Source organism: Oryctolagus cuniculus, chromosome 19, assembly GCF_964237555.1.
Source record: "Oryctolagus cuniculus chromosome 19, mOryCun1.1, whole genome shotgun sequence".
NCBI classification, from domain to species: domain Eukaryota; kingdom Metazoa; phylum Chordata; class Mammalia; order Lagomorpha; family Leporidae; genus Oryctolagus; species Oryctolagus cuniculus.
Genome location: NC_091450.1, coordinates 35351893 through 35372604, shown reverse-complemented (window position 1 = coordinate 35372604; position 20712 = coordinate 35351893). Strand labels below are relative to the sequence as shown.

Below are 20712 nucleotides of genomic sequence, written 5' to 3'. Positions count from 1 at the left end.
GCTAAGGAGGGAAGGGAAGTGGGAAGGAACAGCAGGGGATAGGGTGGCTAGCAGGGGTAGAGTGGCGAGGATTGGGTTGGGGCTCTCCGGGCTGATGGCATCTGGTGTTAGACGATAATGTCATCATGCTTGTCAGCCCGGTAGAAGAAGGGGATGCAGTGGTTGGTGCCCAAGCCTGGGCACTCCTGGGGGTTCTGCATCTCCTGTGGCTGCTTCCTGAGCTGCTGCACAGTAGGGTTCTGCTTGTGTAGCGCCTTCTTCTCAAAGTGCAGCTGTGTGTAGGCGGCCACATGCTGCTGCAGGTGGAACAGGCACTGGTCGCGCTGTTGGTGCAGACCCTGAGCCTCCTGGCTCTTCAGCTCCATCTGCGGAAGACCAAGGGGGGTGGGGGGAGCATGAGGGCAGGTGGTGGCTTGCTAACCAATTCCACTGGTTGCAGGAGAGTGGCCCAGAGCCCCATGTCTCCTGCACCCAGCCTCACACCTCATCCCCTTCTTTCCCATCACTTTAACTTGAGGCCACACGCGAGAGGGAAGGCATCAGCTGTTAGGGGAACACTCGTGCCTAATACTTTACATGCACAATCTCAGCTCATCCTCAACACCTGTGTAAGGAAAAAATGCTAAGTTCCTTTGTCAGGAATCTGAGGCTTAGCAAAGGGTAGCCTTTGTGTAGTGACCAGTGAAGCTGGGTGACACGCCTCTCATGGGACAATGACGTCCAGGCCTGGGAGGAGCCCGGGGCTACCAACCCTAATAGAGGCAGGGCAGTCGATATGGAGGTCACCTGTCACTCCAGACTGGAGCGGCCTCCCTCCTGGGCCTAGCACTGCCCTCCCCAGAGACTTGTCCCCATGGCCCAGTCCTTCACAGTCGGGCTGAGCGTTACCGTTTCCTTCAGCTCCCCCAGCTTCTCCTGCAGCTGGCCGAGTTTCCTGGTCATCACCGTCCCCTTTGGTGCGGGGGAAGTGAAGGCCTAGAGGGAAGTGTTTTGTACCAGATGCCGAACACACCAGTCTCACGAAGCCATCCTGCATCTCGGCCAGCTGCTCCTTGAGCTCCCGGTTCTGCAGGAGTGCACAGCTGATGGTCACGTGGTCGCCCTGCTTGCGCTCCTCAGCCTGGCTGCCCCACAGCTCCGCCTCCCGCTCCAGCTGCAGCAGCCGCTATTCCTGCTGCTGGTTCAGGCGACTCAGGCCTGCGTTGTCCTGCACCTGGGCCTGCAGCTGTCCCACCAGGCTCTCCAGCTCCTTCTGCAGCTGCTCAGCCTGAGCCTGTAGCTGCTATTCCACCGCCACCGGCCCTGCGGGGAAAGCTGGGGACTCTGGGGTGGGAGGCTCAGCTGAGAAAGGAAGCAGCCATCAGGGGCCCTGGCCTCTGGGTTTTCAAAAAGCTCCTGTTTTGGTCCTTAGCTCCTCAGGCCAACGGCTTGCCCCCACCCCGGTGCTGGCTTCTTGGCTAACAACTTTCTATATTCAGATGGTCATTACCCTTCCAAGCCAGGACACAGAGTGCTTGACCGTGCATAGTGGACAGTGGGTGCGCCACCCCTATTTACAGATGAGGTCTCCTATGCTCAAAGAGATAACAAGACTCTCCATCCACCGGCACAGACCTGCTTCCCTCTGCCACAACACCCCTTACTGGAGCTTCCAGGCCACCTCTGCCCCTGCTTACCCATCTGGCTCTTGAGCTCGGCCAAGGTGGTCTCCAGCTCCCGCACCTGACCCAGGCTGCACTCCTTCTCCTCCCTCAGCATGCAGAGCTGCCCAGAGCACAGAGAAAAGAGCCATGAGCAGGGGCCACTGCCTCCCTCTAAACCAATGCTGCTGTTGTTTCTGTGGGGAGAGTCAAAGAAAGGAAGGTGACTAAGGATGTCCCCTCTACTCCACTCCCAGAGCAAGAGGGGGTGCACAGGGGGCCAGGGTGGGATTGGCACATTCTCAGACCCTATGGGCACAGGGCCTGTCCCGAGGCTCCCAAGGAAAGAGCATGTGGGTCTTTGCTGGTTTTTGCTCACAGCTATGGAACCGCGTCTGAATTGGGATTCTTCTTAGGGGACAGTAAGGTGAGCCTCCGGAAACGGAATGTGAGAAAAGATGGGCTTTCCACTAGGTTTGGATTTACAGGGGTGTGCGCATCGTTGGACAGCTCAGCACGTGCTACATAGGGGTTGGGGCTGCTCTTAGCAGCGGGGATACAGGAATGAAAAGCACAGGTAAGATCCCTTCTCTCCCTGAGGTTGATGTCCCAGGGAGCCTGGAAATCTTGGATTCTTAGAGCTAAAAGAGACCTTTGACAACTGCCATTTCCACCTCCTTGGGAAACTCAAGCCCAGGGTGGAGAGGCGCTTGTCCAAACTCAAAGCTCAAGTCAGGGCCTGAGTCAGGGTGGGGACATGAGGCTCATGGCCAGCACTGAACAAGAGGCCACAATCCCAGGGCTGTGTGGCCAGGGTGCAAGCAGGGGTGTCTGGAGAAGAGAGGAGGCGGAGACGGCAGTGACAGGACGGGAGCCATGTTGCATGCTCCATGTTCTGGGGTCCCTCCAGCTGAGACCTGGCCCACCCAGCACCCCACTCTCCCTCACACCAGGGGCCCCCAGCCCCTTTCTTCAGAGCCCACAGAACCAAAAGCCCAGGGTGGGCAGCATGGAATCAGGGGACCCCACTGGGCTCTTACCAATTCCTCTATGGTGTTACTGAGTTGTTTGTTTGTTAGATAGCTGGAGTCCAGGGCTACTGCCAGCTCTTGGTACTGGCTCTGAGGTGCATGCAGAGAGGAGGAGTTGCAGGAGGGTTTGAGGAGAGGTAGAGAGAGCAGTCATTAGGGCTGGTGGGGGTGGCACGGGCTGTCTCAGCTGGCAGCAGGACACTCAGCCCCCGCTGTGGGAGAAGAGGGGGGCTGGCCCTGCAGAGCCACTCACCTCCAGATCCTTCATGTAGGAAGATGTGAGGCCCTCTCCACTGATGTAGGACGTTGACTAGAAGAGACAAGAGCTCCCATGGAGATGCTACGTCCTCCACCGCCAAGTCCCTACCCTCAGACTACCTCTCCTCCCACCTCCACCTGGCAACTCCTCTGCCCAGCTTGGCCTCTTCCTCTCATCTATGCCTACCCTCAGACTACCTCTCTCCCCCCCCACCTGGCAACTCCTCTGCCCAGCCTGGCCTCTTCCTCTCATCACCCTCTATGCCTACCCTCAGACCACCTCCCCCCCACCTGGCAACTCCTCTGCCCAGCCTGGCCTCTTCCTCTCATCACCCTCTATGCCTACCCTCAGACTACCTCTCCGCCCCCCACCTCCACCTGGCAACTCCTCTGCCCAGCCTGCCCTCTTCCTCTCCTCACCCTCTATGCCAGCTTCTCTTGGGTCTCACTGTTATATCTTAATGTTAGCTGTCGCAAAGCACACCGGACACCGGAGTAAGGGAAAGGGTTTATTGGGGAACAACCTACAGACTGGAGTGAAGGAGCGGCAAAGGAAAAAAGGGAGGGAGACTGTAAGAGAGAAAGACAGAGAGGAGAAGAGCTAGCAAGGAGAGAAAATAAAGCAGAGAAGAGGAGAGAGGAGAGCTGAGCCAAGAGCCCAGAGGAGGAGGCTGGAGAGAGGAACTGAGCAAGAGAGAGCAGGGGAGAAGGGGCAAGAGAGCACGTGTTCAGGAACAGGCCCTTTTAAAACTTTGCCTGAGGGCGGGCAGGGAAGCAGGAGCAGCCAATCCCATTAGGATGGGGGTGGAGCCTGGCTCAGGTAGCTGGGCCATGCAGCCAACTGCGCCAGTTTCCTGAGCAGGGGCCACTGCCTCCCTCTAAACCGATGCTGCTGTTGTTTCTGTGGGGAGAGTCAAAGAAAGGTCACCATCCCCCTCCCTTCCCAAGTGATGCTCTCCCTGTGCTTCCTGCACTGAGATACATGGTCACCGTTCTCATGGCCATGTCCTTCATCTGTATGGCTTCCAAGAAGAAGCCATCACCCAGCCTGCCCAACATGGCCCAGCAGGTCAGTCTCTCCCAGGATCTCCCCATCTCTCAGGAATCCCAGCCTCCATTCTGTCCTCTCCTCTCTCTCCTCCCTTCCTGAGTCCCAGTGTCTGGGGTACCTCAGAGACAAGACCATGGAGCTGCTGAGCAGGTTGACGCAGGCTCTCCGTAGAGGACAATGTCCTAGGGACAGGCACACAGAGGTCAGGGGTGCAGGGGCTTGATGCAAAAGAGGTCCTTGGGCCGTGGCCTGCCCTCACTCCCATGGCTTAGGGACTGCTGCCCGCACAGGAAGACACTCACTTGGTCTCATCTATGAGGACAGGGCCATGGTCAGCATCATGGATCTGAGGGAGAAGAGAGAGTGATCACCTGATTTCCAGTAAGAACCACCCAGGGGTGGCAGGAGCCCAGCTCCTTCCAGCAACCTGCCACTGCCACAAGCTCAAGAGAAAGCCCCACTCCAGTGCTGGGAAGGGTGCCTGGCACTGGGAACCAAGCTGCCGGAAGGAAGAAGAAAAGGTACAGCAGGCGCAGTCCTCTGGGATTGGTGCCTGGCACTGGGAACCAAGCTGCTGGAAGAAAGAAGAAGAGAAGGCACAGCAGGCACAGTCCTCTGGGAAGGGAGATGGTACAAGCATACGGGGGTAGCAGACACAAGGACAGAGGCAGAAACCCGAGTTGGTGCCATGCTAGTTAGACTAGCGCCAGGGGGCGCTACACCACCAGGTAACATGGTGGCATCAGCAGAGGGTGGTGCAGGAGCAGCGCGGTCTTTGGGCGCCTGTCAGGGAACAGAGCAGGGGGTTAGGGGGCCGTGCAGGAGAGGAGGTGCCTCGCTGCCATGGACACAAGGGCGCAGATCAGGTAGGAAGATGTCGTAGCAGTCAGAGTGACAGTCACACATGCTGGGAACCACAGGGGTTGTGGGAATGGCTTGCGCAGGCTTGGGGACACGTGGCATCTTTTCAGGTGGCCAAAGCTCAAAGGAAGGGGACTACGACCTCCGTGGACACGAGGCCCTGGTTCTCCCTGGACCTCAGCAAGGGCTCTGACCTCCGGCAGCCGCAGCAGGCAGAAGGAACGGGCACCAACATCAGGGAGCATGGCAGTGTTCTTCCAGGAAGCCAGTCTCTGCCGCACAGTGACCCTAACTCTAGGCCCCTGCTGGGCCGAGGCCGCTGGTGGTGACGGGGCTCCCTCCAGGTAGCTCTCTGCCGCTGCCCTCTCCTGCTCTCCGCCCTTTCTCCCTGCCCTCCTCTCTGCCTCAACCATCAGCTGTAGTTCTCTGATTCAGGCCTTTCCAAGGAGAAATGTTGCCCAAGAAGCCCCTCCCTGCTTTCTGGAGATAAAACCAACCACAGCCACCTCATGGGCATACCTCTCAGCCCCATCTCGCAGCTCCAGAAACACCTACTCTACCAAAAGAAGCCAGGAAATCACAGGTAAGACGTCTGCTCTTTGACTTGGCACATGGAGGTCATGGTGCCTCATTGCCAGAAAAACTGCTAGGGAACAATGCGGGGATCTAGTGCTTGGAGACGTGGAGAAGCCTCTGCTCCTTCTCCCACAGCAGGACCCCCTCCCTCGGCCAGCCCCATCCAGCTTCTCCCCAGGCTCAGGCCTAACTCTCGGTCCACGCATCTGGCTCTAGAGACCACCTCATCTCAGCAGGCCAGACGGCCGCACAGTCAAGACGGCTGAACAAGTGACAGCAGCCAGGGAAGCTGAGTGGAGGCAGGGAGTTGCTGCCTGCTCTCTGGACTCTTCAGCCCTGGCCTCTGAAAACCCCAATCGGCTGCCTCCTTAGAGTCCAGGCTGCAAAGCCTACAGATGAGGAAGAGACGTGCTGACTTTGCAGTTATACATTTGGAGAGTGGACCGGGGATGGAACACTTCTCTCTCCCTCTCTCCCTCTCTCTCTCTCTCTCATCTCGGCTTCTCTATAACTGTGCTTTTCAAATAAAAAAATAAGTAAATGAAAATGGAATCTATGTACTGTGATTACTTTGTGAACAACCAAGTCACAATTCTACTTGTGAAGGTGGAGCTTCGCCTGGGTGTCAGGACACCAGAGGAGAAGCCTGCACCTGGCTTCACGTCTTGAGGTGGAGCTTTGCCAGGGAGTCAGGCACCAGATGGGAAGCCTTACCCTCTCTTTCAGTCTGAAGGTGGAACTTCTCTTGGGCATCAGGACACCAGATGAGAAGCCTGCACCTCGCATCACGTCTGAAGGTGAAGCTCGGCTGGGTGTCAGGACACCGGGTGAGAAGGCTGTACCTCGCTTTCAGTCTGAAGGTCGAGCTTCGCCTGGGTGTCAGGACACCAGATGAGAAGCCTGCGCCTCGCTTTCAGTCTGAAGGTGGAGCTCGGCTGGGTGTCAGGACACCAGATGAGAAGCCTGCACCTGGCTTTCAGTCTGAAGGTGGTGCTTTGCCTGGGTGTCAGGACACCAGATGAGAAGCCTGCACTTCGCTTTCAGTCTGAAGGTGGCGCTCACCTGTGTGTCAGGACACCAGATGAGAAGCCTGCACCTGGCTTTCATTCTGAAGGTGGAGATTCACCTGGGTGTCAGGACAACAGATGAGAAGCCTGAACCTCGCTTCACATCTGAAGGTGGTGCTCGGCTCGGTGTCAGGACACCAGAGAGAAGCCTGCACCTGGCTTCACGTCTGGAGGTGGAGCTTTGCCAGGGAGTCTGGGCGTGGTCCGAGGCGTCAAAATGGGAGCTGCACGTGCAGCTCTGTCACCGCCCACTCTGGGGGCCGGGCGATTTCCCTTAGGTGCGGGCGCAGCTTGCTGGGAGCCTCTCATGGTGTCTGTCACAGAATTCTAGTTTGTCTGCGGACCCCAGAGGCCGCTCTCCGGCCCGCGCCCTGAACCCCCTTTCTCCACAGGCGTCCCCGCCCCGGGGTCCTCGGACCCCAGGGCTCAGGAGGTGGGCGCGGAGCGCAGAGCAGGGGGCACTGCATCAGTTCACGAGCCCTTTCTGACTCCTCCCAGATGTGCCCCAGACGTTCTCCTTTCAGAAATCCCCTCGGGGTCCCTTTCACGTCCTCCAGACACTGCCCTCTCACACCCAGCCCTTCCTCGAGGGACCCCATGCTGACCCCGCCCAGCTGGATCCAGTCGGGCGCTCCCAGGTCCCGGTGGCTCCTCCGCCCGCGCCCCCACGGGCCCCCTTTCCCCTCAGAGCAGCTCCGGGGCCTCAGCCTCTCCCACGCTTCCCTCCAGGGCTGAGCAGGACCCCGCCGCAGCTGCCGCGGGGCCTTCTGGTCACGGTGAGTAGTGCGTGTGCCCCCGACCCCCTGCGTGTGCCCGCACCCCCCGACCCGTTCGGATGGTTGTGGACCCCATCCCTTGAGGGTGTCTATGCCCCCCGACCCGTGAGAATGTCTGCGCCCCCAACCCGTGAGGAAGTCTGCGCACCCGACCCGTGTGGATGGCTGCGGACCCCATCCCGTGAGGGTGTCTGTGCCCCCGACCCGTGAGAATGTCTGCGCCCCTGACCCATGAGGATGTCTGCGCCCCTTGACTCGTGTGTGTGCCTGTACCGCCCAACCCCATGAGTGTGCCTGCGCCCCCCGACCCGTGAGGATGTTTGCGCTCCCGAACCGTGAGCATGGCTACGGACCCAGACCCCGTGAGGATGCCAGCACCTCCCGACCCCGTCATGGTGGCTGCACCCCCAGACCCGTGAGGATGTCTGTGCCCCTGACCCGTGAGGATGCCTGGGCTGCACGACCTATGCGGATGGTTGTGAACCCCATCCTGTGAGGGTGCCTGTGCCCCCCAACCCATGAGGATGTCTGCGCCCCCGAACCGTGAGTGTGACTGCAGACCCCAACCCCATGAGGATGGCTGCCGCAGACCCCAACCCTGTGAGGATGCCAGCGCCTCCCAACCCTGTGAGGGTGGCTGCACCCCTGACCTCTTGAGGGTGCCTGGGCCCCTCGACCCGTGAGAGTGCCTGTGCTCCCTGAACACATTAGGGTGCCAGGGCCCTTCGAGCTGTGAGGGTGCCAGCACCGCCAACCCCGTGAGTATTCCCGGGCCCCCCAACACTGTGAGAATGGCTGCAGATAGCAACCCCATGAGGTTGCCAGCGCCCCTGAACCCCGTGAAGGTGTCCGTGCCCTCTGACCCATGAGGGTTCCAGTGACCCCCAACCTGTGAGTGGGCCAGCACCACCTGACTCCGTGTGGGTGGCAATGCCTTCCATCCCATGAGGATTTCTGAGCCCACCCAATGTGGGGAGGATGTCTGCGTGCCCCCCCCACAGTGGCATCATGGCTACCCCCAGCCCTCCTCCGCCCCAACCACAGCCCACAGGTGGGCCTTCCTCAGTCTTCCTGAGCAGACAAAACTCTGGGAGGCTCCCGAGCTGTCTTTCAGAATCCCTCTCAGTGCCCCCTGAGGAGCGTCAGCCAAGGTAGGCACCTGCCACTCTGCCTGCCTCAGGACCGCATCTGCCCCACTGCACCAGCCCCGCACTGGGGGGCACCCCTGGGACCTGAGGGCCAGGCCCCTCCCTCTCCCTACTGCAGCGCCAGGCTCCCTCTTTCCTGTTTCTGTCCTTGGGCCAGCTGGCTCTCTCCTCTCCCTTCCCAGCCAGCCTCGGGACTCAGTGCAGCTGCCCAGGGCCTCCGTGGCTGAGCCTGGGGGTTCTCGGGACAGGATCCGCACCACTGGCAGATGTGGGTGCCCTCTGGAGCTGCCAGAAAGGCCAGGGGCTTGTGGTTGATGGTGTAGGGGCTGGGAACTTGGGGGGGTGTTGTGGGGCAGCCAGAGGTCTTTGAACTTCCTCCTGGGCGTGCCACACCTGCCCCAATCGGAGCTGTGCTGCTGGGGGCAGGGGGCAGGGGCAGGGGGTATCAAGCCCCCCAGCCTGGGAGCCCCAGCACAGGCCAGGGTGACAGGCCAAGGGTCACCTTGTCCCTTGGGTGTGCAGTTGAGAGTGGCCGGGGGTGAAGCCTTCGGTTGCTTGATGACCTCAAAGCCTGAGAAACCTCTGCACCAATCAGCCCAGGTGAGGCAGGGACACTCAGCCTCCTGCCTCCCACCTGGGCATTGTCACACCTGCTACTGGCTGAAGGCAGGGTCCTCAGCCCCAGATGAAGCCCCGTAGCCAGGACAGGTCAGCTACTCTGAGTTCCGCCTGGCTGGACCGCAGAGTTGGCCCAGGGCCCCACCTGCCACTCTTCGCTGGCCTCTGACTCTCCCTCTTCTGCTTTTCCCCAGCAGGGAGGGCCCAGACTCACCTACATGACCTGCAGCCCCCCAACCAGCTGAGGCTCCTCTCTTAGATTTGTGAGTTTGTGGCCCCCTGCCCGCCCTGCCTCTCCAGTGTCCCCTCTGAGGACGCTGGGCTTTTTGAGTACCTGAGGTGCCTCCTGCACCCCCTCCAGCCATCAGTTTTAGCTGCCCACTCCTGGTTCAAGCAGGGTGGTTCTTCCTGTCTTTCTCCATCAGGCCTGTTGGCTGCCACATGGGCCTCCCAGGCTAGTGCTGGCCCTGGCCAGTGGGTCCAAAGGCAGGGCCGTCAGGGAGGAGGGAAGCCCGAGAGGGCCAGGCTTGTGTCAGGACTCTGGCTGTGCTGCCTGGGTGCTGTGTGAGAGGTGGCTTGAGTGGCAGGGGAGGCCCTCTCCAGCCTCCACCCCGACTCCCTGGAAGCTCTGGTCACCCACTCCAGCTCCTCCTCCCATCTTCCTTCCCCTTCCTGTCCATGGCCTTTTCCAGAAAGCTCACCCACATGCCCACCTCCTGCTGCTTCCCACCTCCGCCCTGCCCACCAGTGCCGTGGCCTGGCTTATCACCTGTCTCCCTCCTCTCTCTCCACTGTTCTCTCTGCTCTCTCTCCCACTGCCAGACGATTGGGTCAGGCAAGGCCGTCCCGTCCTGAGAGCCCCAGGCCCCCCTTCAACCTCTAACCAGATCCCTCCTCTTCCTCGGAGACCTCCCTTTGCCAGTCTGTCCAGAGAGCTGTTCTGTGACTTGACAGTGGCCCCTCAGCCCCAAAGCCTCCCCTTCTTCTGTGACTTTCTGTTGTGTGGTGAGCTCACACCTCCAGGTGTGACCTTGGTGAAAATGTGTGCCCCTCTGTGGTCCTGCTCCTGCCCTGTTCTATAAATATCTATAAAAACTCATATTATATCTATACACACACACACACACACACACACAGGTGGCAGTGCCCCTGGAGTTGCGGTGTAAGGAGACCAGCCTGGAAGAGGCCTCTTCACCCCACTGAACACTCAGCACAGCACAGAGGCTGCCCACTGCTGGCAGGCCCTGCTGCCCTGTGCAGTGCCCACCCGCAGCACAGCAGACCCTGGGCCCTGCAACAAAGCTGCCACACACGGGGCCAAGCAGTATGACTCAATCTCTTTATTTCAAGATAATAACAGGAGCCACATCACCATGGTGCCACAACCCTGTCTCCGCCTCTTTCCTGGGCCATAGACTGTCAATAAATACGTTTCCCAGCCCCAAATAATTATTAAGACCTCCTCCTCATTTGCACGCTCCAGCCTCAGATATGATACAGGGGAGGCCCTACCCCCAGAATATACAAAATATACACAAGTACAATATGTACGTGGGGGTGGGGGTGGGGAGGCCCACTGGAGGCAGCCTCTTCCCCTCATCAGGCCTAGAGTTAGCCCCAACTGTCCTAGGGCCTGACAGAATGCTGCCTACTGCCCTGCCCCAAAGTGCCTCTAAAGAAAAGGCAGTCCCCCGAATGCCTGCCTAGCCTGCCTCGGCCCTGCCTGGCTGGTGTGCCTCTTAGTAAGGGGACAGGTGCCCCTGCATCACCTGCCGCAGCCGACCGTTTGAGGACTGTTGACCGTGCCTCCCAGCTGGGCTGCCTGGGGGCACAAGCATGGAGTGAAGAGCTGGACCATGCATGGCCTACCATGAGCGCCACGTGTGGTAAGCACCCGGCCTCCCATTCGCCTCAGCTTGCCCAGGCCACCCTGTTATTTGGCACCGGGAGCCTCCCTGAATAAGGGACTGCCCTCGCCCAGAGAGGACCCTCATCCTATTGTGCCCTCCTCACCCATATACCCTTACCCATGATGCCCTGGCCCAGAAGTGACCCTTACCCATGATGCCCCTGTCCTGGAAGTGACCCTTGCCCATGATGATGCCCCTGCCCCAGAAGTGACCCTTGCCCAGCGATGCCCTAGCCTGGGTGCCCCCGCCCAGCAATGACCCTCACTCAGTTGCCCTCCTCTCCTGATGCCCTCATGTCTGTGCCTGCTGATGCCCCCACGTGATGTTCCCGGCCAGATTATGCCAGCCAGGCTGACACTTAGCCCCAAGAGGGGTGATGAAAACTGCCTGGCTGACTTCCCAAGTGGATGAGCACCCCCTGGTCTCGGCTGTTCTGGGGGCCACACAAATGCTGCCTGTGTTGATCACGGCCTCTGAGGATGGAGCTGGAAATGAGGAGGCCCCAGGAGCCCCCGGGGTCCTCCAGAGAGGCAGCCTAAAGAGGCCTTTCTCTCCCCATCAGGGGTTCTTGCTAAGGAGGAAAGGGAACTGGGAAGGAACGGCAGGGGATAGGGTGGCTAGCAGGGGTGGAGTGGCAAGGATGGGGTTGGGGCTCTCTGGGCTGACGGCATCTGGTGTTAGACGATAATGTCGTCATGCTCGTCAGCCCGGTAGAAGAAGGGGATGCAGTGGTTGGTGCCCAAGCCTGGGCGCTCCTGGGGGCTCTGCATCTTCTGTGGCTGCTTCCTGAGCTGCTGCACAGTAGGGTTCTGCTTGTGTAGCGCCTTCTTCTCAAAGTGCAGCTGTGTGTAGGCGGCCACGTGCTGCTGCAGGTGGAACAGGCACTGGTCGCGCTGTTGGTGCAGACCCTGAGCCTCCTGGCTCTTCAGCTCCATCTGCGGAAGACCAAGGGGGGTGGGGGGAGCATGAGGGCAGGTGGTGGCTTGCTAACCAATTCCACTGGTTGCAGGAGAGTGGCCCAGAGCCCCATGTCTCCTGCACCCAGCCTCACACCTCATCCCCTTCTTTCCCATCACTTTAACTTGAGGCCACACGCGAGAGGGAAGGCATCAGCTGTTAGGGGAACACTCGTGCCTAATACTTTACATGCACAATCTCAGCTCATCCTCAACACCTGTGTAAGGAAAAAATGCTAAGTTCCTTTGTCAGGAATCTGAGGCTTAGCAAAGGGTAGCTAAGGTGGGTGAAACACCTCTCGTGGGACAATGATGTCCAGGCCTGGGAGGAGCCCGGGGCTACCAGCCCTAAGAGAGGCAGGACAGTCGACATGGAGGTCACCTGTCACTCCAGACTGGAGCAGCCTCCCTCCTGGGCCTAGCACTGCCCTCCCCAGAGACTTGTCCCCATGGCCCAGTCCTTCACAGTCGGGCTGAGCGTTACCGTTTCCTTCAGCTCCCCCAGCTTCTCCTGCAGCTGGCCGAGTTCCCTGGCCAGCTCGTTCTTGATGTGCTGCTCTGCCTGCAGCGAGAGGGTGAGCCGCATGTTGTCATTGCTCTGCACAGAGAGAAGCAATCCGTTGCCACCCAAAGTGGCTGCATCCGGATCCCAGCACCAGGTGCCCACCTCCCACAGTGCTGGGAGGGCTGGAAGCTCAGCCCCTCTCCTCCAACAGACATTTGAGCAGGGTCCTGGCTCACAGGGCGCCTGCCTAGGTCATCACCGTCCCCTTTGGTGGGGGGGAGTGAAGGCCCAGAGGGAAGTGTTTTGTACCAGAGGCCTTGTCCAGGGAGGCCAAACATACCAGTCTCACTAAGCCATCCTGCAGCTTGGCCAGCTGCTCCTTGAGCTCCCGGTTCTGCAGGAGCGCACGGCTGATGGTCACGTGGTCGCTCTGCTTGTGCTCCTCAGCCTGGCTGCCCCACAGCTCCGCCTCCCGCTCCAGCTGCAGCAGCCGCTGTTCCTGCTGCTGGTTCAGGCGACTCAGGCCTGCGTTGCCCTGCACCTGGGCCTGCAGCTGTCCCTCCAGGCTCTCCAGCTCCTTCTGCAGCTGCTCAGCCTGCACCTGCAGCTGCTGTTCCACCTCCGACGGCCCCGCGGGGGAAGCTGGGGACTCTGGGGTGGGAGGCTCAGCTGAGAAAGGAAGCAGCCATCAGGGGCCCTGGCCTCTGGGTTTTCAAAAAGCTCCTGTCTTGGTCCTTAGCTCCTCAGGCCAACGGCTTGCCCCCACCCCGGTGCTGGCTTCTTGGCTAACAACTTTCCATATTCAGATGGTCATTACCCTTCCAAGCCAGGACACAGAGTGCTTGACCGTGCATGGTGGACAGTGGGTGCGCCACCCCTATTTACAGATGAGGTCACCTATGCTCAAAGAGATGACAAGACTCGCCATCCACCAGCACAGACCTGCTTCCCTCTGCCACAACACCACTCACCGGGGCACCCAACACCCATCCTGCTCCCAGGCCACCTCTGCCCCTGCTTACCCATCTGGCTCTTGAGCTCGGCCAAGGTGGTCTCCAACTCCCACACCTGACTCAGGCTGCACTCCTTTTCCTCCCTCAGTGTGCAGAGCTGCCCAGAGCACAGGGAAAAGAGCCATGAGCAGGGGCCACTGCCTCCCTCTAAACCGATGCTGCTGTTGTTTCTGTGGGGAGAGTCAAAGAAAGGAAGGTGACTAAGGATGTCCCCTCTACTCCACTCCCAGAGCAAGAGGGGGTGCACAGGGGGCCAGGGCGGGATTGGCACATTCTCAGACCCTATGGGCACAGGACCTGTCCCGAGGCTCCCAAGGAAAGAGCATGTGGGTCTTTGCTGGTTTTTGCTCACAGCTATGGAACCGCGTCTGAATTGGGATTCTTCTTAGGGGACAGTAAGGTGAGCCTCCAGAAACAGAATGTGAGAAAAGACAGGCCTTCCGCTAGGTTTGGATTTACAGGGGTGTGCACATCGTTGGACAGCTCAGCACGTGCTACATAGGGGTTGGGGCTGCTCTTAACAGCGGGGATACAGGAATGAAAAGCACAGGTAAGATCCCTTCTCTCCCTGAGGTTGATGTCCCAGGAAGCCTGGAAATCTTGGATTCTTAGAGCTAAAAGAGACCTTTGACAACTGCCATTTCCACCTCCTTGGGAAACTCAAGCCCAGGGTGGAGAGGCGCTTGTCCAAACTCAAAGCTCAAGTCAGGGCCTGAGTCAGGGTGGGGACACGAGGCTCATGGCCAGTGCTGAATGAGAGGCCACAATCCCAGGGCTGTGTGGCCAGGGTGCAAGCAGGGGTGTCTGGAGAAGAGAGGAGGTGGAGAGGGCAGCAACAGGATGAGAGCCATGCTGCATGCTCCATGCTCTGGGGTCCCTCCAGCTGAGACCTGGCCCACCCAGCACCCCACTCTCCCTCAGCACCAGGGGCCCCCAGCCCCTTTCTTCATAGCCCACGGGGAAACAGAAGCCCAGGGTGGGCAGCATGGAATCAGGGGACCCCACTGGGCTCTTACCAATTCCTCTATGGTGTTACTGAGTTGTTTGTTTGTTAGATAGCTGGAGTCCAGGGCTACTGCCAGCTCTTGGTACCTGCTCTGAGGCGCATGCAGAGAGGAGGAGTTGCAGGAGGGTTTGGGGAGAGGCAGAGAGAGCAGTCATTAGGGCTGGGGTGGCACGGGCTGTCTCAGCTGGCAGCAGGGCACTCAGCCCCCGCTGTGGGAGAAGAGGGGGGCTGGCCCTGCAGAGCCACTCACCTCCAGACCTTCATGTAGGAAGATGTGAGGCCCTCTCCATTGATGTAGGACATTGACTAGAAGAGACAAGAGCTCCCATGGAGATGCTACGTCCTCCACCGCCAAGTCCCTACCCTCAGACTACCTCTCCCCCCCCACCTCCACCTGGCAACTCTTCGCCCAGCCTGGCCTCTTCCTCTCATCACCCTCTATGCCTACCCTCAGACTACCTCTCCCCCCCCACCTCCACCTGGCTACTCTTCTCCCAGCCTGGCCTCTTCCTCTCATCACCCTCTATGCCTACCCTCAGACTACCTCTCCTCCCACCTCCACCTGGCAACTCCTCTGCCCAGCCTGGCCTCTTCCTCTCATCACCCTCTATGCCTACCCTCAGACTACCTCTCTGCCCCCCACCTCCACCTGGAAAACTCCTCTGCCCAGCCTGGCCTCTTCCTCTCATCACCCTCTATGCCAGCTTCTCCTGGGTCTCATCACCATACCCCTCCCTTCCTGAGTGATGCTCTCCCTATGCTTCCTGCGCTGAGATACATTGTCACCGTTCTCATGGCCATGTCCTTCATCTGTATGGCTTCCAAGAAGAAGCCGTCACCCAGCCTGCCCAACACGGCCCAGCAGGTCAGTCTATCCCAGGATCTCCCCATCTCTCAGGAATCCCAGCCTCCATTCTGTCCTCTCCTCTCTCTCCTCCCTTCCTGAGTCCCAGTGTCTGGGGTACCTCGGAGACAAGACCATGGAGCTGCTGAGCAGGTTGACGCAGGCTCTCCGTGGAGGACAATGTCCTAGGGACAGGCACACAGAGGTCAGGGGTGCAGGGGCTTGATGCAAAAGAGGTCCTTGGGCCGTGGCCTGCCCTTACTCCCATGGCTTAGGGACTGCTGCCCGCACAGGAAGACACTCACTTGGTCTCATCTATGAGGACAGGGCCATGGTCAGCATCATGGATCTGAGGGAGAAGAGAGAGTGATCACCTGATTTCCAGTAAGAACCACCCAGGGGTGGCAGGAGCCCAGCTCCTTCCAGCAACCTGCCACTGCCACAAGCTCAAGAGAAAGCCCCATCTTGGCCTCCCCCACCCCAGTGCCGGGAAGGGTGCTTGGCATTGGGAACCAAGCTGCGGGAAGAAAGGAGAAGAGAAGGCACAGCAGGCACAGTCCTCTGGGAAGGGAGATTGTGCAAGCATACAGGGGTAGCAGGCAGAAGGATGGAGGCAAACCTGAGTTGGTGCCATGCTAGTTAGACTAGCGCCAGGGGGCGCTAAACAGCCAAGTAACACGGTGGCATCAGCAGAGGGTGGTGCAGGAGCAGTGCGGTCTTTGGGTGCCTGTCAGGGAACAGAGCAGGGGGTTAGGGGGCCGTGCAGGAGAGGAGGTGCCTCGCTGCCATGGACACAAGGGCGCAGAGCAGGTAGGAAGATGTCGTAGCAGTCAGAGTGACAGTCACACATGCTGGGAACCACAGGGGTTGTGGGAATGGCTTGCGCAGGCTTGGGGACACGTGACATCTTTTCAGGTGGCCAAAGCTCAAAGGAAGGGGGCTACAACCTCCATGGACACGAGGCCCTGGTTCTCCCTGGACCTCAGCAAGGGCTCTGACCTCCGGCAGCCGCAGCAGGCAGAAGGAACGGGCACCAACATCAGGGAGCATGGCAGTGTTCTTCCAGGAAGCCAGTCTCTGCCACACAGTGACCCTGACTCTAGGCCCCTGCTGGGCTGAGGCCACTGGTGGTGACGGGGCTCCCTCCAGGTAGCTCTCTGCCACTGCCCTCTCCTGCTCTCCGCCCTTTCTCCCTGCCCTCCTCTCTGCCTCAACCATCAGCTGTAGTTCTCTGATTCAGGCCTTTCCAAGGAGAAATGTTGCCCAAGAAGCCCCTCCCTGCTTTCTGGAGATAAAATCAACCACAGCCGCCTCATGGGCATACCTCTCAGCCCCATCTCGCAGCTCCAGAAACACCTACTCTACCAAAAGAAGCCAGGAAATCACAGGTAAGACGTCTGCTCTTTGATTTGGCACATGGAGGTCATGGCGCCTCATTGCCAGAAAAACTGCTAGGGAACAATGCGGGGATCTAGTGCTTGGAGATGTGGAGAAGCCTCTCCTCCTTCTGCCGCAGTGGGACCCCCTCCCTCGGCCAGCCCCATCCAGCTTCTCCCCAGGCTCAGGCCTAACTCTCGGTCCACGCATCTGGCTCTAGAGACCACCTCATGTCAGCAGGCCAGACGGCCGCACACAGCCAAGATGGCTGAACAAGTGACAGCAGCCAGAGAAGCTGAGTGGAGGCAGGGAGTTGCTGCCTGCTCTCTGGATCCTTCAGCCCTGGCCTCTGAAAACCCCAATCGGATGCCTCCTTAGAGTCCAGGCTGCAAAGCCTACATGAGAAAAAGGCGTGCTGACTCTGCAGTTATACCTTTAGAGAGTGGACCAGCAGATGGAACACTTCTCTCTCCCTCTCTCCCTCTCTCCCTCTCTCTCATCTCGTCTTCTCTATAACTGTGCTTTTCAAATACATAAATAAGTAAATAAAAATAGAATCTATGTACTGTGATTACTTTGTGAACAACCAAGTCACAATTCTACTTCTGAAGGTGGAGCTTCCCCTGTTGTCTGGACACCAGATGAGAAGCCTGCACCTGGATTTCAGTCTGAAGGTGGAGCTTGGTGTGGGCATCAGGACACCAGATGGGAAGCCTGCAGCTCACTTCAAGACTGAAGTTGCAGCATCGCCTGGGTGTCAGGACACCAGATGAGAAGCCTGCACCAGGCTGTCAGTCTGAAGGTGGAGCTCACCTGAGTGTCAGGACACCAGAGGAGAAGCCTGCCACTCACTTTCAGTCTGAAGGGGGAACTTCTCTTGGGTATCACATCAGATGAGAAGCCTGCAACTGGCCTTCAGTCTGAAGGTGGAGCATCGCCTGGGTGTCAGGACACCAGATGAGAAGCCTGCACCTGACTTTCAGTCTGAAGGTGGAGCTCCGCTGGGTGTCAGGACACCAGATAAGAAGCCAGCACCTGGCCTTTAGTCTGAAGGTAGAACTTCGCCTGGGTGTCAGGACACCAGCTAGAGGCCTGCACCTGACTTCATATCTGGATGTGGAACTTTGCCCTGGTGTCAGGACAGCAGATGAGAATGCTGCACTTGGATTTCAGTCTGAAGGTGGAATTCTTCTTGGGCATCAGGACACCAGATGAGAAGCCTGCACCTGGCTTTCAGTCTGAAGGTGGAGCTTCATCTGGGTGACAGGACCCCAGATGAGAAGCCTGCACCTAGCTTTTAGTCTGCAGCTGGAGCTTCTCCTTGGTATTAGGACACCGCATAGAAGCCTGCACCTGGCCTTCAGTTGAAGGTGGAGCTTCGCCTGGGCGTCAGGACACCAGATGGAAGCCTGCACCTCGCTTCACGTCTGAAGATGGAGTTTCGCCTGGGTGTCAGGACACCAGATGAGAATCCTGCACCTGGATTTCAGTCTGAAGGTGGAGCTTTGCCTGAGTGTCAAGACACGAGATGGGAAGCCTGCACCTAGCTTTCAGTCTGAAAGGGGTGCTTGGCCTGGCATCTGGACACCAGATGAGAAGCCTGGACCTCGCTTGACGTCTGAAGGTGGAGCTTCGGTGGGTGTCAGGACACTAGATGAGAAGCCTGCACCTGGCTTTCAGTCTGAAGGTTGATTTCACCTGGGTGTCAGGACACCAGACGAAAACCTGCACCTTGCATCACTTCTGAAGGTGGAGCTCGGCTGGGTGTCAGGACACCAGATGAGAAGCCTGCACCTGGCTTTCGGTCTGATGGGGGAGCTTCGCCTGGGTGTCAGGACACCAGATGAGAGCCTGCACCAGGCTTTCAGTCTAAAGGTGGAGCTTCGCCTGGGTGTCACACCAGATGAAAAGCTGCACCAGGCTTTCAGTCTGAGGTGGAGCTTAACATGGGCATCACAACACCAGATGAGAAGCCAGCACCAGGCTTTCAGTCTGAAGGTAGAACTTCGCCTGGGTGTCAGGACACCAGATGAGAAACATGCACCTTGCTGCATGTCTGCAGATGGAACTTCTCCTGGGTGTCAAGACACCAGATGAGAATCCTGCACCTGGCTTTCAGTCTGAAGTTGGAGCTTCGCCTTGGTGTCGGGACACCAGATAAGAAGCCAGCACCTGGCCTTCAGTTGAAGGTGGAGCATAGCCTGAGTGTCAGGACACCAGATGGGAAGCCTGCTCCTAGCATTCAGTCTGAAAGGGGTGCTTGGCCTGGGCATATGGACGCCAGATGAGAAGCCTGTACCTGACTTTCAGTCTGAAGGTGGAGCTTCGGGGGGTGTCAGGATACTAGGTGAGAAGCCTGCACCTGGCTTTCAGTCTGAAGGTTGATTTCACCTGGGTGTCAGGACACCAGACGAAAACCTGCACCTTGCATCACGTCTGAAGGTAGAGCTTCGCCTGGGTGTCAGGACACCAGATGAGAAGCCTGAACCTCACCTCACCTGTGGAGGTGAAGCTTTGCCTGGGTGTCAGGACACCAGATGAGAAGCCTGCACCAGGCTTTCAGTCTGAAGTTCGAGCTTCGCCTTGGTGTTGGGACACCAGATAAGAAGCCAGCACCTAGCTTTCAGTCTGAAGGTGGAGCTTCTCCTGGGTGTCAGGAAACCCGATGAGAAGCCTGCACCTGGCCTTCAGTCTGAAGGGGGAACTACGCGTGGGCTCAGGACACCAGGTGAAGGTGGAGCTTCAGCCTGCACCTGACTTCACATCTGAATGTGGAACTTTGCCCTGGTGTCAGGACACCAGATGAGAATCCTGCACTTGGATTTCAGTCTGAAGGTGGAATTCATCTTGGACATCAGGACATCAGATGAGAAGCCTACACCTGGCTTTCAGTCTGAAGGTGGAGCTTCGCCAGGGTGTCAGGACACCAGATGAGAAGCCTGCACCTGGCTTTCAGTCTGAAGGTGGAGCTTCAGCTGGGTGTCAGGACACCTGATGAGAAGCCAGCACCTTACTTCACATCTGAAGGTGGAGCTTCACCCGGATGTCAGGACACCAGATGAGAAGCCTGCACCTGACTTTCAGTCTGAAGGTAGACCTTCTAGTAGGCATCAGAACACCAGATGAGAAGCCTGCACTTTGCTTTCAGTATGAAGGTGGAGTTTCTGTTGGGCATCAGGATAACTGATGAGAAGCCTGCACCTGGCTTTCAGTCTGAAGGGGGAGCTTCGCCTGGGTGTCAGGACACCAGATGAGAAGCCTGCACCTGGCTTTCAGTCTGAAAGTGGAGCTTTACTTGGGCTTCAGGACACCAGATTAGAAGCCTGAACCTCCTTCACGTCTGGAGGTGGTGATTTGCCTGGGTGTCAGGACACCAGATAAGAAGCATGCTCATGGCTTTCATCAAGGGTGAGCTTCGCCTTGGTGTCAGGACACCAGATGAGAAGCCTGCACCTCGCTTTTAGTCTGAAGTGGGAGTTTCTGTTGGGAATCAGGATAATAGATGAGAAGCCTAAACCGCACTTTCAGTCTGAAGGGGGAACTTCACTTGGGCGTCATGACACCAGGTTAGAAGCCTGAACCTCCTTCACGTCTGGAGGTGGAGATTAGCCTGGGTGTCAGGACACCAGATGGGAAGCCTGTACTTGGAATTTAGTCTGAATGTTGAGCTTCTCTTGGGCATCAGTACACCAGATTAGAAGCCGGCACCTCGCTTTCAGTCTGAATGTGGAGTTCAGCTGGGTGTCAGTATTGCAGATGAGAAGCCTGCATCTGGCTTTCAGTCTGAAGGTGGAGCTTCACCTAGGCGTCAGGACACCAGATTAGAAGCCAGAACCTCGCTTCACATCTGCAGGTGGATATCACCTGGGTGTCACGACACCAGATGAGAAGCCTGTACCTTGCATCACGTCTGAAGGTGGAGCTTCACCTGGGTGTCACGACACCAGATGAGAAGCCTGCACCTGGCTTTCAGTCTGAAAGTGGAGCTTCGCCTGGGTGTCATGACACCAGATGAGAAGGCAGCACCAGGCTTTCAGTCTGAAGGTGGAGCTTCCCCTGGGTGTCAGGACACCAG

The 20712-nt window shown here is 58.3% G+C and overlaps 2 protein-coding genes across 7 annotated transcripts in view; one reads left to right on the top strand and one right to left on the bottom strand.

Annotated features, from left to right (window-relative positions):
* LOC103347431 (translation initiation factor IF-2) overlaps positions 1–20712 on the top strand; it is a 779171-nt gene that overhangs the window by 584108 nt on the left and 174351 nt on the right. The gene's annotated exons all lie outside the window — the stretch shown is intronic.
* LOC127482723 (golgin subfamily A member 2) overlaps positions 10343–20712 on the bottom strand; it is a 252334-nt gene continuing 241964 nt past the window's right edge. Inside the window, exons 3-11 of one of the 6 annotated variants that reach the window (XM_070064236.1) lie at positions 15880–15987; positions 15566–15609; positions 15382–15445; positions 14667–14722; positions 14427–14502; positions 13420–13507; positions 12738–13066; positions 12377–12454; positions 10343–11871 (exon numbers count right to left, since the gene is read on the bottom strand). In XM_070064236.1, the coding sequence (XP_069920337.1) occupies positions 11614–11871; positions 12377–12454; positions 12738–13066; positions 13420–13507; positions 14427–14502; positions 14667–14722; positions 15382–15445; positions 15566–15609; positions 15880–15987 (1101 nt within the window). In that variant the 3' untranslated portion in view covers positions 10343–11613. Of the gene's footprint in view, positions 11872–12376; positions 12491–12737; positions 13067–13419; positions 13581–14426; positions 14503–14666; positions 14723–15381; positions 15610–15879; positions 15988–20712 lie in introns of all 6 variants that reach the window. The other 5 variants (XM_070064233.1, XM_070064240.1, XM_070064234.1 and 2 more) reach the window with 5 other exon arrangements.